The sequence below is a fragment of the Siniperca chuatsi genome, linkage group LG14 (genome assembly GCF_020085105.1).
Source record: "Siniperca chuatsi isolate FFG_IHB_CAS linkage group LG14, ASM2008510v1, whole genome shotgun sequence".
NCBI lineage: Eukaryota > Metazoa > Chordata > Actinopteri > Centrarchiformes > Sinipercidae > Siniperca > Siniperca chuatsi.
Genome location: NC_058055.1, coordinates 7,390,822 through 7,415,528, shown reverse-complemented (window position 1 = coordinate 7,415,528; position 24,707 = coordinate 7,390,822). Strand labels below are relative to the sequence as shown.

The following is a 24,707-nucleotide window of genomic DNA, read 5'->3' as shown; positions in this document are numbered from 1 at the left end:
GATAAATATACATTTGATAAGGGGACTCAATAATAGCATTCAATAAAGTCTAGGAACAGTAAGACACAGTATATGTTAGGTTTCTTGTTAGGTTATATGTTAGGTTATATATAATTTATGCTTAATTGAAAACTAGTTTCAACCTGTGGCTGCTGTATAAAGCAGGATCATGTAGCTGTACATATTGTGAAATGGACTTTGTGGGAAATTATATTTCCAGTCCCCTTTTTCCTGCAATATACTTCTTATTTCTACTGGCATTTTGTATTTCTTAAAATGTCAAATAGTTTTATTTTGAAGGCCATAGCCGGAAGTAATGTATCCTGTCAAGTCTAGCTTGATAGACTACCTGTAAATGCTAATACAGGCTATGGAAACATTGTTTGGTTATATTTTATTTTGGAAGAACTTCGCCGGAAACGAACAGGTATTTTTTTCCCGTCATTTTGACAGTAACAGGTTAACAAAGGGAGGAACCTTGTTAACTGGAGTTTCGCCTGCAACTCGAGATGTCGTGCACAACTCAGCGCATTTTACGCACGGTGACTGACCACAACAAGCCAGCGGGCACGTTACGTAAGCGCGCAGCCACAGCAGGCATTTAAACAGTGAGGCTGTGAAGCTCCAGCTGGAAACTTTTCCTCTGCCGTCTATACCCAGACTCTGCACAGCTTTAGCACCCAGACATGTCCTCTTATAACAACAGCGTGTGTTTTAACGAGGCCAGGAGAGTGGCTATTTTCGGAGGAACGCACGGGAACGAGATGTCAGGCGTGACGCTCGTAAACCTGTGGGTGAAGAATAGCGCCGAGATACAGAGAAAAGGGGTCGAGACCAAACCTTTCATCACCAACCCGAAGGCTGTGGAGAAGTGCACCAGATATGTGGACACGGATCTGAACCGAGCCTTCAGCCCAGAAAACCTCAGGTAAACACAGCAGACCTCAGAGCTGTCATGTACAGCGTCGCTGCTGGATGATGTTGTTGTTGTTCTTCCTGTCTGCTGTCATACATGTTGAATGGAGACTTTTTCATGGCACGGATCCGCAAAACAGATTCACATTTAGCAGCACACCCGTTTGATTTTATATGTGTTTTTTTTTTTTTAGGTTTTGAGTTCATTCTGATCAAAAACAAGAACGTGGCATGTGTGCATCCCTATACTGTAAACTGTGACATTGTCTGAATGGGCTTGTGTACGTTTTGTCGTTGGGGCAGTTTGTTTGCGAATGAAATGACTAAAATCGAGGATCTAACTGGTTCAGTGTCAGATCCTCGAAGATCTCGACTACAGGTAGTCGGAATACGTTGGGAAATGTAATGACAGCGCGATCATGTAACATTACTGACATCACTGACTTCACGTGTGTGCTCTGCCAGACACAAGTGAGGGAAGTGCCGTAAGCCGTCTTGCTTAAAGAACATAGGGTAAAACTACAGTTTGGTTACACCAAACTATAGGATGGCTTGGATGGATGTACACTGTTATATTCTCGGAATTCCTATAGTAAAACAGTCACGATCAAACCTAAATCAAACTGTTTTTTATCGCAGGCGTGCGTGTTAACCCCCGCCAATAACAGCAGAGCAGCGTGTCCCCTCCTCCCGGACTTGGGCCGACTGTCAGCCAGCAGGAAAAACGTGAGCGAAACGTGACCGAGCTGCAAATGAATTAAGACGACTTTTTTTTGTTGTTTTTTTTTTTATTCTTCTGTGCACTATAGCGGAAAATCTCTTACGCAAACGCTGGCTCATATAGTCAGTGTGCATGAACACACACAACAGCCTATTTACTAATGTGGTTGGGTAACAACATCGTATCCCACTGTTCATAAACCACCATAGGAATCCCACACTGACATTCCCAACGTTGTTATAGTGTGTCTGTGGCACCTGCTGGGGAAGTTGACTTATTACCATATCATTTCCATGTGGCCTTAATCTTGGCCTCTTTTCTCTATCCTACTATTTTCCTGTTATGGGAATATTGTCATCTGTGCTTTTGGATGGTGAGTATATACACTTGAGTGACAATAACTGCGCTTAATAGTATTATTATTACAGAATTTCTTATGATGTGTACCATATTTTACCTATAGTGGCTTTGTGATCTTTTCAAATTCTGTTGTAAATGTTTCCTTTCACTGAAAAGATGGTTAAAGCTCAGATCATCGTGTATGGCTGCAGTTACTGTTACTTCCTCATCGTTCAAAATGTGAACGATGAGGAAAGATCTGCAGCTTACAAACTGTTTGGCCTCTCTCAAGGCAACATATAAGAAGATTAACAGTTCCCTTTTCTCCAACTTAAATATACTAGTTGGTGTGTTGGAGACCACTCTATCAGCTGTAGTTCACACTATGCTTGTGTGCCAATGTCCTGGCAGTCCAGACAATACCAGATATTTGCTGAAAATGGGGTCAAAAGAGCAGATGTGAGAGAGGTGAGACAATATGGGACAGCAGAGGTGCTATTCTACAGTAGCTTGGAGAATGTCCTAGACTGTTATTTTGAAATGCTTTAAAAGAGCTTAGTGAAAAAAAGGGAAGCTCCCATTCTCTGCTCAGAGCGTGTAGAATGTCTGTCTGGGGAAAAAAGCTTAGCCTGGGGACTAAACCAACTTCTCAAGGATCCTTTAGTGCAGACATGCAATGCTTGGAGAAAGTGGATTCAATTTCTTCTTAACGCTCACAAAAGGAGGCCACTCTCCTGAATCCAGCTTTGAATTCCAGCGTGGCCTTAATGGCTACCATGACTGTCTACATCAGCAAATCAAGTGGAATCATGGTAATTATCAAGACATCATTTGCAGTTATTAATGTTTTCCTGTTACCCACATAGAAATGTAGTGAATACAAACCTTAGTTCAACACAGAAACAGGATAATCTTGTTTTTTGGCTTTCGGCGCATTTTGCACATACTCTCCATTTTAACCCCACAGTTACTGTGTTAACTTGTAGGTTGTTACTCAGAGATTTTTCCACCTTTGGCCAACAGTTCTGTGAAAGTGTTAACAGGGCATGTACGGCAAGTAGACACCCTTGTGTAAATCATTAACGTGCTTCATAGCTCATTGTTCCTTCAGCAGAATTGTCTGATCGGACATCGGACTGCTTTCTCATACTGTGTGTGTGTGTGTGTGTGTGTGTGTGTGCGCATGTTCCCTGCAGTGCCCCGGGAGGAGATGACCTGCCCTACGAGGTGCAGAGAGCCCAGGAGATCAACAGGATATTTGGACCCAAAGGAAGCCCAGAGGCCTACGATGTCATCTTTGACCTCCACAACACGACGTCCAACATGGGCTGCACTCTGATTCTGGAGAGCTCCAAAGACCACTTCAATCTGCAGATGATGAACTACATCAAGGTGACGGCCTTGAAGAGCAAATTTGATTTTATTTATTTTTTTTATTTTGAATTGAATTTTAAACTTGACGGCACAAACAAACGTCTGTAGGTGTTCAGGAGCATTCGATCTACAACATTAGCTGTTCAAAATCAGTCACAGTCAGTGGTATAAGTTAACACCAGAGCCCAGCGAGAAATGTCCCATAAATATGTTTTATGGCACATACAGTACAGAATGCAGTATGTTAAGAAGTACAATTTAAACCAACGTCTCAGAATGAAAGAAAGTGAAAGGTGATGGATGGGGGGTCTCTGGTTTCCTCTCCAACCAGCGACAGCTTAAACTCAGGAGATCACAGGTGGACTTTTTTATCCAGTAGGCCCACGATGACAGTGATCCTCTCGATAAATTATGGAGACAAGAATCACAATGCTGTTTGTGCTGAAAATGATTTTGTGCCTTTTCCGATCACTAAGACACACTACCGCCTTAAACTTGAATTGTGCACATGGCCATGGTGTTTGTCTGTTTGTTATTGTATGTGTCATATTTGTACCGATGTGAGTTCAAGCAAAACCTTGAAGCAGTCACTCACAGTCTGGTTGGCTGATGTGATGTTAAGGTGTGTGTTTTTTAATCTGCAGTTGAGATCTTGTTTTTGCTTAGTTTTGTGTTGCAGAAAGACAAAAAAGGGGGTGTAGGGTACACACATCCAAAAAAAAAACTTCCACATGTGCAGGATCAAAAAGCAAACTAAAGGCAAGACTCAAACAGAAGACCTGCACACTGCACTAACAGCTCCCTTCAGTTTTATCTGAGCAGTGTTTCGCTGTAACAGAGATCTTCGTCAGGCATTGTCAAATCACCATGGCGAAGCAGACATTAAATAGACACAAACACATTCATCACTCAGGTGATTGTGATCGGCATGATTGAGATTCAGTCTACTCTCAGGCTGGACCGATCAGAGCAGAGCTGGACAACACTGTCTGATACGCCTACATGGGGGACAAAGCATGCCTCTAAGAGGTCAAGGACAACTAGAACTAAAAATTATTAGATACGAAAATACATTCTTTGTGTTGCAGAAAGCCATCGCTCCAGCCAGTTGTCTTGTTCTGCTGAATGAACATCCTCTTTTGAAATATTCCACTTCGCGCTCCGTTGCCAAGCACCCTGTTGGTGAGTCTCTCAAGTCCAGCCAAATTGCTCTGGGGACAATGGACTATATTTAAGATATTCGCAGGGCATCCATTCAGTCAGCAGAGAATAGTTTTACATGTGCGAATGTGTCTTCTGATTGTTTCATTGCAGGTCTGGAAGTGGGTCCTCAGCCTCAAGGTGTTTTGAGGAGTAACATCTTTGAAGCTATGAGGGTAATACTGAAACATGCCTTGGACTTCATCGAACTTTTTAATGAAGGTAGGGCCATATAACATACGGCATTTATATGGCATTCAGCAACAGCCCATGTCATAATTTTAAAGGCCAAAGCAGTCGAGACTGAAGCATACATGTCCACTGAATTAGTTCATGTCTCTTAAAGTTTGCAGGAATTTCTTAAGTATTAAACTGTCTTGGGGACGACTAATATTATGATTCATGTTGTGTTATGTAATAGAAAAATAGGTTGTTCAGTCAGTCAGCCTGTTTGCCAGCATCATCGTGACGAGAAACATTTTGTGACAAAACGCCCATGGGTGTCCGCCTGATTCATCCAGATGTACCTACACCCAGATCTCTAAATTTATCTGCATCAGGCTCACCCCGCCTCCGCTCTGCCCTTTCTGTTCCCTAAGGCACGGAACAGTGTTTGCAATGTTTAGGTGCAAGGCAGTTTTTCCTTCCTAGTTTACGTAAACAAGCAGCCTGTGCCAAGTGTGAGTTGCAGTCTGTTGGTTTCCCCTGACTGGCCTGCTGTTGAATGGCCTGCTTGTTGGGAGCTGGTCAGTTTCCATGTCATTAGAGTCTGGCTGCCAACGGTGTGGTAATCTTCTGTCGTGGGGCCACACTGGTGCTGATGATTGCTCAGGCATGGTGATGAATCTGTGTTCCTGTGCCTTGAAGCTGAGCAGCACGAAGAACTCGTTTAGCTATAAGAGGTTAAATAGTAGTTACGGTTCTGCAGAATATCGATCACATAGATTCAGTGGGAAAACTTGCTGTGACTATTGTCCTTTTTGCTCTGTGTTGCCGCGTGCATATTAGTACAGGTCAGTGGTCGTACACTTACGTGGTAAAGCAGTTCATTTGAGCATCTACTTACTTAATATCCAAGCTCTGCCAAAAACCACTGCACTTCCTGTTTAGTTCCAGAGACTGAGTAAGGCCACTTATTAAGACATTTATTCAAGTTGGTTAAGTCTTAAAATTCAGTTTTGTTTTTCACTTATTAATATGTAGTTTTTATCAGCCGTTCTAGCAACAAGGCTTTACGGATAGCGATGTCGGCCTGTCTAGCGGCCGGTCCACCACTTGGGTCCTGACTGAAATATCTCAACAACTATTCGATGGATTGAATCCAACTGACTTTGATGATCCCTGACTTTTCCTCGAGCACCATCATCAAGTCAAAATTTGTCCAATAGCTAACTAGCTGTTGTCTCTTAGTGTTGTTTTTATTGATTGTGTCCTTCATTTCAAAATAACTGAAAGTGCTGAGCGTTTTCCTCCACCAAGTGGACTAAGTGCCGTGTGTAAATGCATTGCAGAAAGCAGCATAATCATAATTTGCTGATTAATACTCTCTCAACCCATTTTCCTCTATGGAGCAGTAGGGCTATCTGTGCCACTGCTGATATGTATGAAAATCCAGGACTTTGCTTATTCTCCCCGGGAACGCATTCTTTTTTTTACACTCTCTGCCATGAAAGTCCCATGGACAGGGAATTTAAGAACCCATCTTTTGTTTAGTGTTATTTTAGTGAGAGCTCGCTCTTAAGGCATTGTCTCGCATATGTATTACTTTTTGATAAGCTTCTTATAAGCCTATAGCAAATGACTCTGTTTGGAAGTTAAATATTCAGACTTCCAACTCAGGTCTTGATTGGCAGACGAACATATCTCCTTGTCACGTTATCCCAACCACCAATACATACTCTTCAAATTCGTCCACAGAATGTACTTCTCTCCTTGTAGACTCCATTTAATGAGGGTCAGATCATCACTAGATTGCAGCTTGTGTTCCTTGGATAAAAATGGTCCTTATATTCACATGATCTGGCATTGACCAGCAGTATTTTTTAATGAAGGGAGGTTTTTATCCAGGATTCTGGGGGAAACTATGCCTTTTTCAGTCTGTTCTGCTCTTAACATGTTCCTCTTTAAATCAGTTGATCATTGAGAAAAGCGTATTCATAACTGGGATCACAAAGGCCAAGAAGTTGATCATTTGCAGCTGGAAAGCACCCCACTCCGTCTATATGGCTAATCGGTCATCTGCCTTTCTTGATATTTTATCTTCCTGTATTTTTCCATTTCTTTTTTTGCTTGTTTGTTTTTCCATTTCCCTTCTTTTCTTAAGTTGTTTTATTCTTGCATCCTCAGAGGCATTATCCTTGTTTGTTTTGGTTTTTTTAGGAGGAGTTGTTATTAGGATTAAGATTGCCTATTTCTGCTTATTCTTCATTTCTATTTTTTTCTTCTCGTTGTTGGAAAATAATTGCGTGTCTTTGTACACTATTAAGTCACATTTTCAGTCCGTGTCCTCAATAGATTTTGGAATACAGGATGCTTACAAGATGTTGTTACCTGTGTGGTGTTTAGGCATGGAGTTCCCTCCCTGTACAGTGGAAGTTTTCCGGGTGTTAGAGAGGATTGACTACCCCAGGGATGCCAATGGAAACATCATTGCCATGGTGCACCCCAATCTGCAGGTAAAAATTAGAATCTGACCTATTGAACCTGTAAATATGAGTTATTATGAAAGAGGATATGAGACATCTTTGGTTGATGTGACAATATATTATTGTAGTTTGAATAACATACTTAAGTCCCTTTATCTGTGGTTATTGCTTGTTGTTGTTTCAGGACTGTGACTGGGAACCACTGAACCCCGGTGACCCTATGTTCCAAACATTTGATGGAAAGACCATCCGCTACCAGGGCTCAGGCACCGTCTATCCCACTTTTATTAATGAGGCAGCCTATTATGAAAAACAACAGGCATTTGTAACCACTAGGCGAGAAACCTTGGTAGCAAGTTCCATCAGAAAAGCATGAAAAGTTGGTTTGTAAGGTTAACAGCGATCATGAATATGTGTTAGCCACAGCAACAATCTATGTAAAGATTTTGCACTTTGTTCTGTTAACAAATGACAGACTTTCCTCACATAATGACTAGATACCATCTTTTACACACTGATTTAGTTTTCTATGCGTTTACTATCAGAAAATCCATTAACTATGCAATTTGTGAAGGCTTTGCAAAGAGTCACTGTGAAAGTCTCTGATCTGAAGACTGGTCTATTGCTGTGGTAAGTATTTATGATACTGCTGTAATTTTTAAAATATATTTACATTAAATCAACTAAGTTTTTATAATATTAAAGGCCAGGCCTAATCATTGATGGCTTACGAATCATTATACAACACTCCTACTACTGCTCAGGACGGCCATTGAGGATCATAACCTGCAACTTTTGACCCAAACCTGTAGTTTGTCTTCTTCTGAAAATATATTTGTAACATCTTTGGCAGGGTGTTTGTGGCCTTTTGATTCTACCTACCTGTAACTCCAGTGGTTGCATCTGTGGTGCTGTCCTATAGTTGCCTTAATAGAGATTTCAGAGACAATTGCACAACAAATTTGGTGTGGAATTTGTAGATTATGTGTTGGATAACAAGATATTATTTTGATAAGAAATGGTATATGTTCTGTCCCTCTATACAAATGGGATGCATTTTGAAACAAGTTTTATAATAATATATTTGTGTCTATTTTGATATACTTGTACTGTATGTTTGGTTTTAAGTGACATATAGGACTTGTTGAGTCATGCAAAGCATATGTACTTTCTAATATTTTTATGTCTTTGTTGTCTCAAAGTGTATCGCTGTGGTCTTAAAGTAATTCATTTTTCATTCGGCAATATTTTTGGTAGCACCATTTATATGATTAGTAAAGTTTATTGTCCTTGAGGTCCTGTGGAAATTTTCCATTCAATAAATGTAGTACTATGCTATACTCTGCTATAGCCCTTCATACTGTGTTGCTTTGACTCGTCATGCTTGTTTTGTCATGTAGGGTAGCAACTGCAGCCACCAGAGGGCATCACATAACCACTGATTAAAGTCCTCCCCATGATGCACCCTGCTGCAGCATAGAAAATACTGGAGTAGCCTGTTGCAGACTGTCAGAGCTGGATCTTTGGCTCCTTAGTCTGCCCCTGGTGCAGTGCATGCCAATATATTGTAGCCAGCGTGCAGTCATTCAAGGAATTTACCCTCTAACTATTTCAATACTTTCCTCGTCCCAGAACCACAGACCTAAAGCTCAAATATACTACCCACATTTTTACACAGAAACACCACTTATAGTCATGCACATTCATTATTTTTCATATAATTTGTCCATATTGAAACTCTTTATGGAGCCATGGAGGGAGAAGATGACATTTAGGAGTATTCAGAAGATATTTGGAGTCTTCACTTCTTTTCATTTTATTTAAATGGATATTAATTTGAGGATTGAAAATCCTGACCAAAGCTTATTCTTATGTGTCATTTTTAACAAAGTTCTATGTCTTCCTTGGCATAGAACACACTGCTGACACTGCATTATAACACTACGCTGTTACTGATGTCTTGTGTATATACTGTATACAGTATGTTGCATAACATGTTGAATGTTTGTAGAAGACACGTGTGTTTACAGTGACGCATCCTTTGTGCAGAGTATACAGTAAATGCTACAATTACAGCATAGCTGGATATTTTGTTCATGTCTTTCATCCTGTTATTGTTTGCCTCACACTATTGGTTGTTTCTCATTCGCAGCAGTGAATTCCATTCAACTACTATATTAAACGTCTCAGGCGCTCAGGACATCTGGAATTGAATGGGAGTGAAGCAGGTTGAGAAGCGTGGCAAAACATTTAAAAATGTGTTCAGTTGTGGTGTATGAAGGGTTTGATGACATAACAATGAGCAAAAGCATACAGTATACCACACTGGAGGCGTCATTTAATCTGTAGTACATGTACCTTTGGATCAAAATAGTGTTGAATTTGTTGTTTGATGAATGAAAGCATTTTGGGAATGAGATGTAAAGAATGTTGTCTGCCAGCTACACTCTTTGTGCATTTACCCAGTCATGTCATTATCTTTGCACTGAGCTAAGAGTCACCAAAACCTCACGTCACACTTGTTTTTCTGTTATGAAACAATATCTGTAAAGTTTGAGAAGTATGACTCCAGTTGAGACATATAACTTCTGCATTCCACAGGCTGACTGTATTGAACACATGAAGAGTAACCAGAAAAGTCCCTACATTTCCTGCCATATATGTACAGCTTGTGATTAGTAATTCAGTTTCATGATTACAGGCTGGCCATAGCCTTTCTCATCTATTCATTACAGTAACCCAATCAGGGCTCTCAGGCCTGCAACGAGAGCTGATCAATGATTGCTCCTGGCTACTGAAAGCTTTTAGGAGAATGATCTTTCAGTTCTGGGCAGGGATCCAAACGGGCACTCGAAAATACCAAGCGTCCATCTCTGCCTCCGCCCTCCCCTATCGTTCTCTGTCTAAAGTGATAACTTTTTCCTCTGTTGTATAGCATTACAACTGTTTTACTGGAAGTCTCCTGCTTGGCTGCTTACCAAGTTTTTACCTGAATGCAGCTGCATGCATCCGGCCGAGTTGAAGATGATTTTTCCATTACTAAATTTGAAAATGTTGACCTAGCAAATATAAAGTGTCTGTCTGGTGTGCCACACCAAATATTATTCTGCAGTGATAAAATAGCAATCAAAACAAGCAAGAGAATGAGGATGTGTTTTAGCTATTGTAAGTTATGACATGTTCCTGTATCAATAAAAAGCACTTCACGTCTGTTTTTTACGTGCATTAACACGTCTAGTATCTATGGGAAATGCCTGTGCCTGCTGTTAAAACAATAAGGGAGATAATAGAAGGAGACCCACAAATGGACCTGTGTAAACCCAATACAGGAGGCTCCATAAGACAGGGTTTCTCATTGTCCTTCTGTGGCACTCAAAGCAAGTGTCACAGCTTTCCCTGTTCCCTGGATATCATGGTAGTCAAATCAAATATTTCCTGACGGGGCATGCCACCAGTGCAGCTTGAATAGAAAACCATGAGCAATACATTAGAAAAATAAAGCTGAATGTGTTTTTGATGCATAAGATCAGTAGTCTTTGTTCAAAAGTTTAAATGACTTTTTTTTTATTCTGGCTTTATCAAAAAAATCAGGCAAATCAGGCAAAACCAGCAGATCAGTGGAGACACACACTATCCAATATGTCTGTACTTTAACAAGGTACTCAAGCAATACTAACCATAAAAGCAAACCTAGAGTTTGCTGCTGGCAGTAAAGTTAACTGTAAACATAAGAGTTATGACTTGAATGAAACTATTCACCTATTCTTATTGAGACGATAAATATAGGTTATTATGAAAAGAGTAATCAGTTACTTATATTATAACCCACCATTCCATTTCATTTACATGCATATCATGCATGTTTGTTTTTTATTTACACCACATGGTGTGAACATTTAACCCCAGGGTAAAAAGCACGGTGGTTGCTTGATTATTGTCAGAGCGAAGAGTGACGAACTCTCACCCATTCATTGACTCGTTGCATTAAGATATATCGGAATTCTTTCCACTAATCAGCACGACAGGGAATATTGTGTGTTAAAGTCATATTAGATATTTTATCTGGAGATATAAGCAGCGTGAACATTTGATGGTAAAAAATTATGTGATATTACTATCATACACTATTATTTACTCTGTAGAATTTAAAAAAATGAGCTAAATAATTATTGTGTTTCTATGTCCCCGTTGTGATTATGTATTGTGGTGTTCTAAATGTTAAATCTACAGGAGCAATGTTATTGTTTTTTTTATTTTTCAACCAAAGACAAACGCACCTGCTTTAAAATCTGGCATTGAGGTATGCAGCATTGATTTGATTTTATGGTCATAAAACAAAACATACAACACGCTAGTCCGAGCGGGACTTGAAGGCAGCACGTCTCAATACAGGAAGTCTCGAAACTTTTCAGCGTAGTGGCAAACTTGTTATTTGCGTCTCGCACACGCTCACGGTGCGCTCTGCTGTTTGTATGTGGGAGGCTAAAGATGGTCAGAAAGTGGTCAAGTTAATATCGACAGACTGTTCTTCAACCAGAGTAGGAGAGGAAGGTAAACATATGCGACAGACTAACTGTCGGTGAAGACACAGAACAGTTAGCTTCAACGTTTCTCTCATTACGAGACTGCAGTTGGCGGAAAGCCCGGTTTGAACATCGATATGTGGGAACAGGAGGAATTTGCAAAACATTGGAGGAATGAATTTCCTCACGGAGAAGTACCCAAAATGGATTTGAACTCTGTAGAGGACATCGAGTCGGAGCTGGAGGCATCTAAAACCAACCTGAAGAGGCTCCAGAGGGCTCTGGCGGAGGAGAAATTCAAGGTGATCTACCTGCAGACCACCATGGCTCGACGGAAGAGAAACGACCCTGAACGGTTTGAAGGCAAAGATGAAAACTTGAACTCCGACACATTCGCATTTTCTAAGACGGGGGATATTAGGAAACCGCAGCGGCGGGAAGATGGGAGCGACGGGCACACGGCCAAGGTGTCTGACACTGGAGGTGTCAAGCTCCACATAGCGGGTGTCACGAGCTCGTTCGGCCGGGAACGGAGCAAGTTCAGCGGCAAGACAGGTAAGCCCGTCCCCATCCCTGTCCCGCCAAAGAAACCCAGCTTTCAGAGAGGGGGCACGGCCACATCTGGCGTCTCTCAACTGAATGATAACGAGGTGGCCAGCGACCGAGAATATGAGGATGCGGAGCTGAATGAAAATTTCGTCAGGAATAACTTGTTGGCACCAAAGACCGTCGGCAGGGACACTCGGCGGCCTTTCCGCCACAGCAGGGACTTTGACTCCGGCGACGACGGCACACTGTCCCCGTCCTTCCCGCAGATTCACTGCAGAGCCTCCCGCGGCTCCGGGCGCAGCACCCCTGACAGGAGGAGTGATGGGTACCTGAGCTCCGACCATGACGACTCCTCTTCTGCAGGTAACAGTGTTAATGTCAACACTACCACTGATGTTATTGCTGGCAATAAAATGAGAAATGAGAATACAAAGTCACAATATTACTACTTCAGCAAATAAAATATGATGACATGGCATAACACAGCAGAGCTGTGCAATCAGTGACCGTGGCCTTAAGTCTTCATTCTAGGCAGTGGAAAAGTCAGAAAGGCCCTGGGTGAGGATCTGGCTCAAGTAGGCTACATCTAATACAGTTTAAATGTGGCAAGGGGCCTGACATTAGGGAACTGTAGACATCCTGAAGGGAACATAAGGGAACTAAACCAGCTCTACAGATGGCAGTATACATTGAATTAAATATGGCATGTTTTAATTGACAAAATGTTTCTTAAATGAATGCATTGCATTTGACTTTGATCGCCTCAGTGTGCACACAGCTGGTCAATACTTTAACACAGCCTCATTCACTGTCCTGCAATACACAGTCTCTTACAATTGATCAACAATGTTATGTGATTTGTTTATTTCTGGCTCTTGCTTCCTCCTGCCATGACAAGCCAGCTTCTCCATTTGGAGCGTGCATCATGAAACAAAAGAGACCCTGCCTTTGTTTGGCTCGACACCAGATTTAAAGTAAACTAAATGCTCTGGTGTTGTGGATATCATACCTAACTTAAGGGGACGAACACCTATTACCACAAAGTCTGCTGCAATATAACAGTTTTCAGGTTCAACAGGAAAAATAAACAAATGCAGTACTGATAAAGAAATTATTTCCTGTGAAACCTGTGCTCCAGCATCACGTTGGTTTTTTTAACCATGTGCATTAGTGGGTTACTTCAGACTGGGCCCAAGCTATTCTGTCCTTTTGGTACAGTATGTTAACAGATAACTTGTATGCTGTTGCACCAGTGTATACAGTATTTTACTTGTGTAAAGTAGTCTACATTAAGTTGTCTATCTAGGAACCAGACCAATGGGAACTAGAGTCTGAACTTTGGGAACTGATTTATCAGTTGTAGCTAAGGGCCAAAAATAAAAAGGTCTGTTAGATAAGCCCCATAGGAGCTGCAGTGTAGTTGGGGGTGGCAGCTAAGGGAACTCTAACAGTGTCGACAGAGCAAATCCAGTGTTTTGACATTTGATACCACTTAGATCCTTTTTTTTGTTTGCCTGCAAACTGCAATAAAACCTTTTCAAGTGTGGCTTATTGTGGTTTTCGGGGGGGTTATGTGCTGTACTATTTCTTACTAGAAGTGTGTCTTTTTCATGACGGTGAGGTTGCTAGGCAACCAGCAAGACTCTAGGAAGTTACTGCTCTTGGCCAAGAAATAGTCCAGCACATTATCACCAGTAACACAGCATGTCGTTTTTACGCTTCAGTTTTTGTACGGATTAAACAAACAAGATATTACACGTAAATAGTGAGTTTTAGAATTGCTGGTAGGTGGATTTTGTTCCCCGTCGGACAGAGCCAGGCTAGCGGTTTACCCCTGTTTCCAGTCTTCGTGCTAAGATAAGCAAACTGTCTCCAGAATAATATTTACCGTACAGATATGAGAGTGGCATCATTCCTTTCATTTAACTCTCGCCAAGAAAGTGAATAGGCGTACGTCGAACTATTTCTTTAAGGTTCATCAGGAATACTCACAATATAGAACAAAAATCAAAGCACTCACCAATGATTTGTTAGTGGTCATAGTTTTAGTGGTCTGGTGCACACAAAAACTATTTACTTCACAGCCTTGGAGAAGAAGGGATCTAAAGTAAAGTAATAATATAAAGGCTAATACAGGAAGCAGGATTCACACAAAGGCTTTGAGACTTCCTCAAGAAAGTGTGGCAATATTGACTGACATTAACTGTCTGTATGTCATGAGTCAAGAGTCAATGACTAGCTTGAACATGAGAATAGATTAGGGAAGGCTTTTTGAGTAGACAAAAAGTTTTTTGTGACACATCCTTGTGCCCCAGTCTGTTCTGCCATTAATATTTGAGGATTATGGGTGGCTTAGTGCTAATTGTTAGCTCATGGTTTCATTTTTTGTGGTCTTTTGATGGCATTTAATGATAAATTAAGTGATTTTCTGGATATTATCTGAATTACATTTAAAGGATTTTGGGAAATGACTTTAGAATTTGAAGTGAGAATCACAAAAGTATTAGCAGGTAGCAGGATGCGACCTTCAGGTCCAGTGCTTCCTCTCCATAACAGTTAGGCACCAGTGCAACGAATACTGACACTAAAGCTTTTTCTTCTTCTTTATGGTTATGATTAGATGTCATATTTGAGGGCTGTGAGACACACCTTTGTTGAAATGTTGTACTTTATCAAGGAGACCTGAACGTGTGGGCTCTAACAGAAAGGTGTTGGACGTAACTCAATGAGAGAGCATCTTATGTCTCAGGGGCTGGTCTCGTACCCCACATACAAAATTGGATGAACCAAGAAAAAGAAAAGAAAACACCTGCTTTGTTTTCCAGTCATGATGCACTGTTTCTCTTCCATTGTAGTGGGTTAGGGGATGTATTTTCCCATAAACCTGTGGGTCAGTAAGGACAAGCACTTACTGTAAGTCTCTTAATCTACTCCATCTTTGTTGTCCAACAGGATATTGATGCTGTGCTTGGACAACTGGGATAATCAGTGGAAAGACTTGATTGTGGCTAAAAACAATGGAGGGTGTGTAGCGCTGTGGGAAGAACTAGAAACATTTTCGGGGCCTTTTTTAATTGAAGTAAACAGCAGTTGTCTGGCTCCTTTTCACTTGGCATTATGGGATGCAGTCCTCTCTTACTCCCACATACACACCAGCAGTGGGCTCATGCCAGGGGTCTTGCTCATACTGATGCCTTTGTGTAACGTGCGTTTGCTGGGAAGAGGTCATCCATCAGATCAGGTCATTTGTGTCTGAAGCAATAGGTCTGGCCTCTCAGTATGGTTCCTGATTCACCTCTGATTCACGTCTAAACCTGGGGTAATCCGCTGTTATTTCAAGACTGTTAACACAAGCTTTGTTGTCTTTTGATGATTTCGTTGATTCAAAAATCTCACTGAGCGAGTCTGAAAATTGAAAATAGTTTTCACTGGTGTTTATTTTGCATTAGTTCAGTCCAGTCATGCCAGCATGTAGCAGACAACTATAAGGAGTGATGGACAGACTCCAGTTTTCAGCTATCCTAGCTATTTAAAGCATTTTAATGGAAAAATGTCAATTTATTTTTTTTATTGAGTGCAAGCAAGAGTAAGGTAGAATGAGGGAATAAGTGTAATACCTTGTTTAGTTTTAGCCCACAGCAACTTTGATCTGCATGGAGAAATATGTTTTTATTTCTGCACAGCTCACCGTAAAGTGCGACGACTTTCTGTTTAATTGGTGATAAGGTTTCAGCTGGCAAAGTAAACATGATAGTTTACTTCAAGTTAATCGGGTCACTTAATTAAGAGCTGTTTGTCACTCACTGCCACCCGGATGGTCCAGCTGTTTCCTATTCCTCTTATCTATAACACACTTCTCTGTCAGGCATCTGTTGGCTCAGAAAAAAAAAAATTTTCGTGCACAAAGTTCAACACAGTTCACTTACATTCAAATGTGTAGCAGTTTTGAAAGTATTTAAATATGAAATTCTGTATAACTGACGCGAGCAAGGCCAGGTAATTATTTTAAAAACATTGTCGGCATGACAATGTTAAGATGAGTAATCACGTAAATACTAACACTAACGAGATATTCTGTGGTAACAAGTATTTCGGGTCTGGACTGTGGACGTAGCATTTTGGAATTAAATTCTTTGGAGTGAAGGTCCGGTCAAAACATACAGTTAGGGAACAACATGTTTAATGTCAACACTGCAGTGTATAGGCTGCATTTGTATTCAAATCCACTCACAGGAAGAACATTTCATAAGATTAGGAAATAATTTTCCCAAAAATGTTTACAGGTTTCTACAGTAGTGCTTTTTGGCACGATGAACTACTTGGTATACTGTATCAGCAGGCAGGCTTGGCATTACATGCTGTGTCATCCTGCTAACAGGTTCACTTCATGTCTTTAAATAAAATTTTAAATAAAATAAAGAACATGCTAATTATTTTAATAAGGCTGTTGCATTGTTGATGTTGATAACTAGAACAAACCTGTTCTTGTCACATCTACTAGAGAGTGATTTGGTGAATAAGACGCACATATTTCTCCTTTCCCCTGGGTTGGCTCTTTCTTCCCTCAGATAAGCAGGGCTTGTCCAGGCCCGTCCTGAATAACAGGGAACTATGAGCCTGTCATATTGTTTCCATTTCAACACTCTGGTGTAAATGGCAGCTCAGACTGTTTGATTTGGTTGTGCTTTTCTCATAAACCTCTGAATTAAAGTTTTCAGGTTCTGAGGCCTCAGTGTATACCATTTCTACTAAGAATGTAGGCTTAAAATCCCCATGTATCAGGGTAAATCTCTCCCAAAACTCTGGCTCATTGGAGTTATTGCCGAGGCAACCCTTCTTCAGACCTCAGGTGGACTGCTGCGGAAACTAATTAATTGTTTAGTCGAAATGTCTGACTGTTGATTGGACAGACAAAAGCAATGTGAACACTCTGGGGCTCTGGGAAATCCTGAAAGGCATTTTTCACTATTTTCTGACATTTTATAGACTAAATGAGTAATTAATCATTTAATCAGAAACACACCTGCTCTTAAACTTGTACATCCATCGTGGTATAAAGACTTCCAAAGGAAGAAGACTGGAAAAGGTCAAATTGACAGGTATGGAGTTGTTTGGATTTAAAATGATTAGTCGATTAATCGTTGAGTCGATCGACAGAAAGTTAATCAACAATTTTGATAATCGATTAATTGTTTCAGTCACTTTTCAACAACAACAAGCATTTGCTTGTCCCAGCTTCTCAAATGTGAGGATTTGCCTCATTTGTTTATCATATATGATAGTTAATTTAATATCTTTAGATGCTCTGAGAAATTGTGATGGGCTTTTTTCACTACATTTTAACATTTCATAGACTTAATGATTAATCAAGAAGATTAGAACCCATAATGAAAATTGGTTGCAGCCCTAGTATTGTTTTTCTCTTGTAACCCAAGACAGTAAGGTTGGGATAGATTTATTTAGATTGCAAATTCTGTTGCAGTTTAATACTTTGATTTATTGCCCCTTTGGAAAGCATTGAATCTCCATGAATGGAAGTATAATTCCTTTTATGTTCAAGTAACTTAAACAATTTTTTTTAATGTTATATGGCCGCCGTTCCTGTTTAACAGCTACCCCTATGACCTCCTGTGGAGCAGTCATAGGAGCAATGGGACAATTTTTCACATTCTTCAGATCTAAAATCTCCTCAAAGTGAATGCAGTCAAAGAATCCATGGCTTTAAATCCTTAAAACTAAAATACTATTTATGGTCTGACTTGTCCCTGTGTTACCTTGGTGATGATGTGTCGTCAAAGTTGTGTAGGCAGGCAGACAGGATGCATCTGTGATCGAAGAGGAGGTGTGGGTTTTGCAGCATCATCGCTGTTTAGAAGGTGGAAGCAGGAGTTGAATATTTGTATGTGTGCATTGACCTTAGTTCTATATCTGAGGTGTGAAATTCAAAGGCAGGACTTGCAGTGCAAATAAGCGATCTCTTATCTACATATACATCTAGCACGGTATGTACACAGGCACATGCACACAAACAAAAATCAAGGTCAGGATCTGTTTTTCGGAGTTTGTTACGTGTTTCATATATAGCTGTATCCTCTGCTTTCACTTGTGACTGTTCAATTCGTCATAGCAATCTGCACTTATAACCTTAATTGGGCCTGGTGACAGAAGTGTGGTTACATCTAAGGGGCTTTTTTCATCATAGCAGGATTTCCCTCAGTGCAGTCCCAGGTTCAAATAATACTCAGTGTATTTACTGTCATCTCACATAGTCCTGTGATGCAATATCCCCGTAGTCTGCTGACGTCAGCAGCCAACTGCTGAAACTGTGATGAGTAATGAAAGAGGATGGGGTGCCAGACCAGATGCAGGGTGGCAATTGTGATATTATATGGATTCATTAGATAATGTGACAGATTAACAGGTGACATTTGGTTTAATTTCTTTATTTCTGACAGTGCTACTGTTTGTTAACAGTACCTGATTTCCCACCAGCTTACTGTTTAAAGCAACTACAAGGAGTTTCTAACTGGTTATGAAACAATCTAAATTTAATACTGATGCCTCTATATGACCTACATAAGCAAATGAGACCATCAAGGAGAAGATTGGCTGTTTCTGTGTCGGTATTCTAAACGGCTGTCACCGGGTCGGAGTCCCTGCGAAATCAGGCGAAATAATTTACGGAACTCAGACCGGAAGAGCCTATGTTTACATTTTCCCAGGCAAAGTTTCGCACTGAGTAGTACTATTTTATTTGGCTGTGTACAGTCCATGGAGGTATAGGTCACGGTGGACATTACTGTAATACAACTGGCTTATAACATTTTATGTTGGCCTTGCTACCGAGCTATATCTTGCTGTTGGCTTATTATTATTATTATTATTATTATTATAACCCTGGGAAGTTCACGCCTTTGTTGATTCAAGGAATCAACAAAGGCGTGAACTTCCCAGGGGTTTGTGATTAGGAAATAGCTATGCTGGAAAGGTTTTCATATTAAGAGGAGCAGGGAGAGGCTACAGTCTGCTGGAAGAGATGGTTATCTAGAAACAAAACTGTACCCACCATCCACCAACAAAAGCCCCTTCTACTGTTCCTATCTCCCTTGACACAGGGCTGAGCTGGATTACCCCTCACTCACCCTCTCTTGCCCTGAGTCAATGCATCTTATAAACATAGACTAGACAAACAAACTGAACCAGCTATCTCACTTCCTGTGTTTCCTTCAGATTATGGCTTGGGGATAAAATTTTACACAGACAGGAAACGCAAAATAATTCTTGATGTGAAATTCTCTCAGTTCAAATCAAGTTGAGATGAGCAGCTGCAGAGTAAAGGGGCGGCTGAGAGTGGTGGTTTTCCTGTCAGTTAACTGATTCATACAGCTCTGCTACAGCCCTGCTAAATGAACAAACCTAGATCAAAGTGACTTCAATAAATGTATCTCTGTGTTGTTGATTTATAAATGAACAGAAATAAAGGAAAAGCACATTGGCTACCAGGCTAATATGGAAAGAATATGTTAAACACAGATTACATGTAGCTAAATTAACTCCACCACATGACACTACTCTCCCCTGGCTTCCTGACTGAGTGTAGGAGAGGAGACTCACTTCATCCTGTTCTTTCTGAAAGGTTTCCATTTGCTATTTTCTCCTTAGTTCTCAGTCCATAAGGGCACTGTGATGCTGATAATAACATAATATAGATGCAGCTTGCATGCAGACATACACAAACAGCTAACCACCTTTTCTATTGTTGACATATAGAAAAACTTCCTCTCTGAATTTGTGTGTGTGTGTGTGTGTGTGTATGTGCGTGCATGTGTGTGTGTGTGTGTGTGTGTGTGTGTGTGTGCAGTGCATATGTGGCCACAGAGCCCTGCAGTCAGTGGGTGTGCATGGCCACATATATCAGTTCACTACTCTCAAATGATTTTGCAGCTACTCCCACTTTGACTGTTAATTATGCACCCCTTAAAACTGTTGAGGTTGATGGTTTCAGTTCTTAAAGATTCCTGCATGAATAAATAAGACATTATGAAGTAAATAATTATATGAATAAATTGTCTATAATATAGAAATTAACTAACATTTTGTGGAATAATTAAAGAAATCAATAAAACTCAACTAATTCCATCATTCATTTTCACTCTCTTCACTTTGATGTTGAGTTATAAACCAAGCTCACAACCCTGCGTAGCTAGTTAGCCAGCGAGGTAGGTAGCATGTGCAGCCTTGTAAAGTGAAATAAATAAAAGGAGGGGTTAGTTTCTGAGCCTGTGTACTGTGTTTGTTTAAAGCAGTAGCTAGATAGTTGATGGTTGATAGTTGTTCAGTCTAACAGGAGCTAACTTGCTAAATGTGGAAGCAATTGAGGGAGCATGTGATTAGCTGGAAGGTCAGAGGGCAGTGACAACATCTCTGTCATGAAAAGTGACATGAAATAAAAAGTGACATTATGAAATAAAAATGTCTAATATGAAATAAAAATAAACTCCTATTACTCTATAGAAATTAAGTGATGAAAATAATTGATGAAATAATATTTTATAATAATGAGTTGTTTTAATAATTTCTTAGATTATTTCACTAATGTTTATTTTATTTTATTTTTCTTACACGATTTGATCGTATTACTTTATTTTATAATGACTTAATTATTAATTTTATATTGAACACTTTGGGGTTCCATAATGTAGGGCTGAAAGCCATTTTGGGTACTTTTTAAAAACAAAAGAAAAAATAATTTTCTCCTTATTTTATTTTTTAAAACTGAGCACAATTTAATATGTGGCTCTACGACCAGGCCAGATAACGGTCAACTTTGATAGACTGTCTAAAATCCAAATGAAGACACTGCGCTAATCAAAATATTTCCTATGCCTTAATTCATGCATCAATCATGTAGCATCAAGCTTCTGTTTTGAAAGTATGAGTCTAAAACCTAATTCAGGTCATTAACCAGGGGTTAGAGCTGTGTTATCAGTAACAGTGAATGCAATCAGTAACATTACTACAGTTAACTTGTCATAGCTTGTTTTTCAACACTAGAAAGAGGTGGAAAACTAAATGGTTATCAGGTGTTATTGAGAAACATTTCGCACATTGCTAGTCTCCTGCCTTATATACAATTAAGGTTTTTGTCATGTTTAGTATGTAGCATTTTAGGTCAATCACTTGTTGCAAAAGGAAGCTGGATGCAATAGTTGGCCAGTGTGATGTTCAAGTGTTGTCTGCTGACTCAGATTGGTTAGGACAGGGAACATGATCTAAGCAACAATTGTTCCTTGTTCAACTGTTTCATATGATTTCATGGGCATAAAGAGACTGATGTTGACATTTGATAACCACAAGTTCCTAATACTTAGAAGGCTTAGTGTAACAAAACGAAATGAGGGAAAACCACAGATTTGTCTGATGTTTATTTGTCACTGTGCTCTTAACTAGTTTAAAGGCCAGATGAAGTACAGCATAAAGCCCAAACAAGTCCATCAAACCCCACCAAAATCTCAAACTACGTAGGATGATAGTGTACTACATGTCCAGTAAATAAGTTGAGATCTCAGTCTTGGTCTTGTCAGCCTCGTGTTCTCCCTGCTGGTGTGTGAAGTTCTCATGGTGACAGTGTCAGATGGCAGCCATGTTCAGACCAGAGGAAAACTGTTGGACTGATGGACTGTCGTGAAACATCACCTCTATTAAGGAGACTCAGACTTTTAGCTTTCATAGCTGTCACAGCAGGACATGTTCTCCTGACCTGACTTTTTTGCCCTGAATACAAAGTTATTTTTTCTAAGCACTACAGGACATAATTTCTTGCCAGCTATTGTCAATTCCCTTCAGTGTTCTTCTCAAGAAAGCTATTTTTGTTGTCAGTTGCACACCGGGGAATTAATGAAACACTGATCTTCATTGAAGCATAGCGGCGGTAAAACACCTGTACTAAGAACATGAAGGCATTCTCAGTTCTCTTTGCCAGTGTGCAACCAGTGTGCTCTGGTTATTGTCTTGTGGACATCCTTTGGACACTCACCACTTTCCCTTCCTCTAATTGCTAGATGGAAGTAGAAACTGATGGACAAATAAACTGAAAGATTTACTTGAATTGCATGATGGAAACCACTTGGTGCTCTAACAACATAATAATATTATAATAGCTTGTTCTGTACTAACACAGTCAGGATGGGAAAGCTTACTTACCGGTTATTTGACAATCTTCGTGTAAGAGGAAAGGAAAAAAGTGTTTGAGTTTCAGGTCTCAGGAGCTCACAATGTGGGTATTGAGTGTCATTGCACGTTATCCAATGTGAAAACACAAGCTACACTGAGCCTGCAGGTCTAGGATTAAAACCATAGGCATAGCATTATACTTAAAGGAAGATCACTCCAGTAGAAAGCTGTGTCTTCTGGAGGACCAGACATGGTTTGCTAGTTTGTTGGTGTGGATCATAATTGGTTTCTAGTGGCAAGGTCTTGGCAAATGAACTGAGAACAATGCAACACAGTGTGGTTTATTCTCAGGATTACATTTTTTTTTTTTACAGTAATTCTGTAACTTTCCCAAACACTGCCCTTATTTTATTGGATACGTTGTATTTGTAAGTGGTTTTTGCTCAGTATATAGAGAGTGTGTCATGGATCACTGTTGATTCTGATGGACTGTACTTTTTCAAGATATTTGTTTGTTTTCCTCTTGGTGTCACAGCCTCTGCACATTCAGAGCAGTCATCTGTTGGTTCTGCTACTCAGTTGTGGTGAGGTGGGTGGTATCATGTGAAAAAGCTATGGTAATGCATACCCTGTGTAAGACGCATGGTTTCCACAGGTCCTTGGGAAAAAAGTCAAGGTCTTGATATGTATAAGAATAGAAATTGAAGTTCTTTTGATATTTTTTTATTTAACGTTAGTAAATAGGCTACGTTCCACCATATAGTCTGCCATCACTGTAACACAGCACAATTGAGAAGTGTTCAAGTCTCTCTCTCTCTCTCTCTCTCTCTCTCTTTTTATTGGTGTCTGTGAGCTTCTGTAAAGCCTGCTAGTTCTCGTAAAAATTCTCAGTGTTTAACAGTAAATAAACTTGATCCGTGTCTCAAACGATGCCTTGTTAGGTTGTTGAATTTGAGGTAATTGGGCCTGGAAAGTCATTGAAAAGTCCCTGAATTTGATGTTTAAGAAGGTGTGGAAACCCTGAAGACACATGATGTTAATGCTAAAATCCCTAATGTCAAGGTGTATTTTAGCATAAAACAAAGTTGCTTGTTTTTTATCTTCGAGCAGAACTGTAAACATGGTAGAAATGTATGACAAATGACTGTGTTGCAGAGGTAGTTTTGAACAGGGCTCTCTGGTTCAGAGAAATAGTTGTTGCTCTCACAGTGAATCCATACATTTATTAACAAGCTGAAAACAGGCTGATCTGAATGAACGAAGAGATCTGCTGCTTATGCCTCTACAATGCAGCTTTCACTCTCTGTTTTGCACTGAGAGTGCCTCTCATGTTTTAGTGAGTGTTTCTGCACTGTATTCTGATACAGTTAACCTGACTCAGTAGGTGTGCCAACTGGCTGACCAATCCCTCTGCAGCTCCAGCATCGAGCTCACTCACCTGTGCCACATTTCATCAGTAGATGTGTTTGTGGAGCCTTGTATTTCCACTAATAATCAGAATATGCACAAAGTGACCTGAAGCTTAAAAATACGTTTACGTGAGATGAACGACTGAAAAACACATCTGAAACATTTCCTGTGTAGACACGCTGTTAAAGGGGCACTCCACCAATTTTACACATGAAGTTCAGTTTACTTGTCACGAGGAGTACTACTCAGCCTGTGAAGACAGTTGTATAATGTCTTCTAAATAACCCTGATGATGTCATGGTGATGTCATCAGGGTTATCTCAGCTTGGGCTTGAGACCTAAAGTTTTTAATAGGAAGCCTGCGTTACAAACTGGGGGTTTGGGTTTTAAAGAAGTGGGCATTTAGGAGGCATGGGAGTTCTAAACAATAACGCTAATGAGTTGCATTATGGGAAATGTAGGATCCAGCATTTTTGTAGCTTGACTTATACTAGGGACTAAGAAGCTGCGTTTTGATTGCAGGAACTTTGCCCAGGGACTAGGAACCTTTGGAGGAACTCGCAGGGACCGGTGTCTAAATTAAGTTGTGGGGAAATTATTTTACCTCCCAAAAGGTCCCTGCTCTGGGGGTAGTACTTTTCACAAGTACCGGGACTTTCGGGGTGGGGCTTGCTGCGTTGAACATTTCTGACTGGGCGAGCTCCGACCGGCGGAAGAGCAAATGGTTTGACCGATGCGTTGCTGGGTCACAGGCCAGCCTTCTCTGGCACAGCGGCTCAGCTACTGGGCTGTTGGAAGCCGTGGTGGAAGAGACAGAAACTAATGACCAGTCGGTTGAAGGTAAATCACATACAGTCC

The 24,707-nt window shown here is 40.3% G+C and overlaps 2 protein-coding genes across 2 annotated transcripts in view; both read left to right on the top strand.

Moving 5' to 3' along the window:
- The first annotated feature begins 89 nt into the window (after positions 1–89).
- aspa (aspartoacylase) lies at positions 90–8,554 on the top strand. Its single transcript, XM_044222173.1, has 6 exons — positions 90–928; positions 3,172–3,367; positions 4,438–4,531; positions 4,664–4,771; positions 7,115–7,224; positions 7,379–8,554. The coding sequence occupies exons 1-6, from the start codon at positions 687–689 to the stop codon at positions 7,568–7,570; spliced, it is 942 nt and encodes a 313-aa protein (XP_044078108.1). The 5' UTR covers positions 90–686; the 3' UTR covers positions 7,571–8,554.
- Positions 8,555–11,597: 3,043 nt separating this feature from the next.
- Positions 11,598–24,707, top strand: part of abr (ABR activator of RhoGEF and GTPase) — a 132,199-nt gene continuing 119,089 nt past the window's right edge. Inside the window, exon 1 of the mRNA XM_044221972.1 lies at positions 11,598–12,629. Within this exon, the coding sequence (XP_044077907.1) occupies positions 11,855–12,629 (775 nt within the window). The 5' untranslated portion in view covers positions 11,598–11,854. The remainder of the gene's footprint in view (positions 12,630–24,707) is intronic.

What these genes read in the sequence shown, in the direction of transcription:
- aspa (XM_044222173.1), top strand. Translation starts at nt 687, where the DNA reads ATGTCCTCTTATAACAACAGCGTGTGTTTTAACGAGGCCAGGAGAGTG. An exon ending in AGATGATGAACTACATCAAG is followed by an intron (nt 3,368 to 4,437) that starts GTGACGGCCTTG and finishes TTTGTGTTGCAG; the next exon opens with AAAGCCATCGCTCCAGCCAG. An exon ending in CGTTGCCAAGCACCCTGTTG is followed by an intron (nt 4,532 to 4,663) that starts GTGAGTCTCTCA and finishes GTTTCATTGCAG; the next exon opens with GTCTGGAAGTGGGTCCTCAG.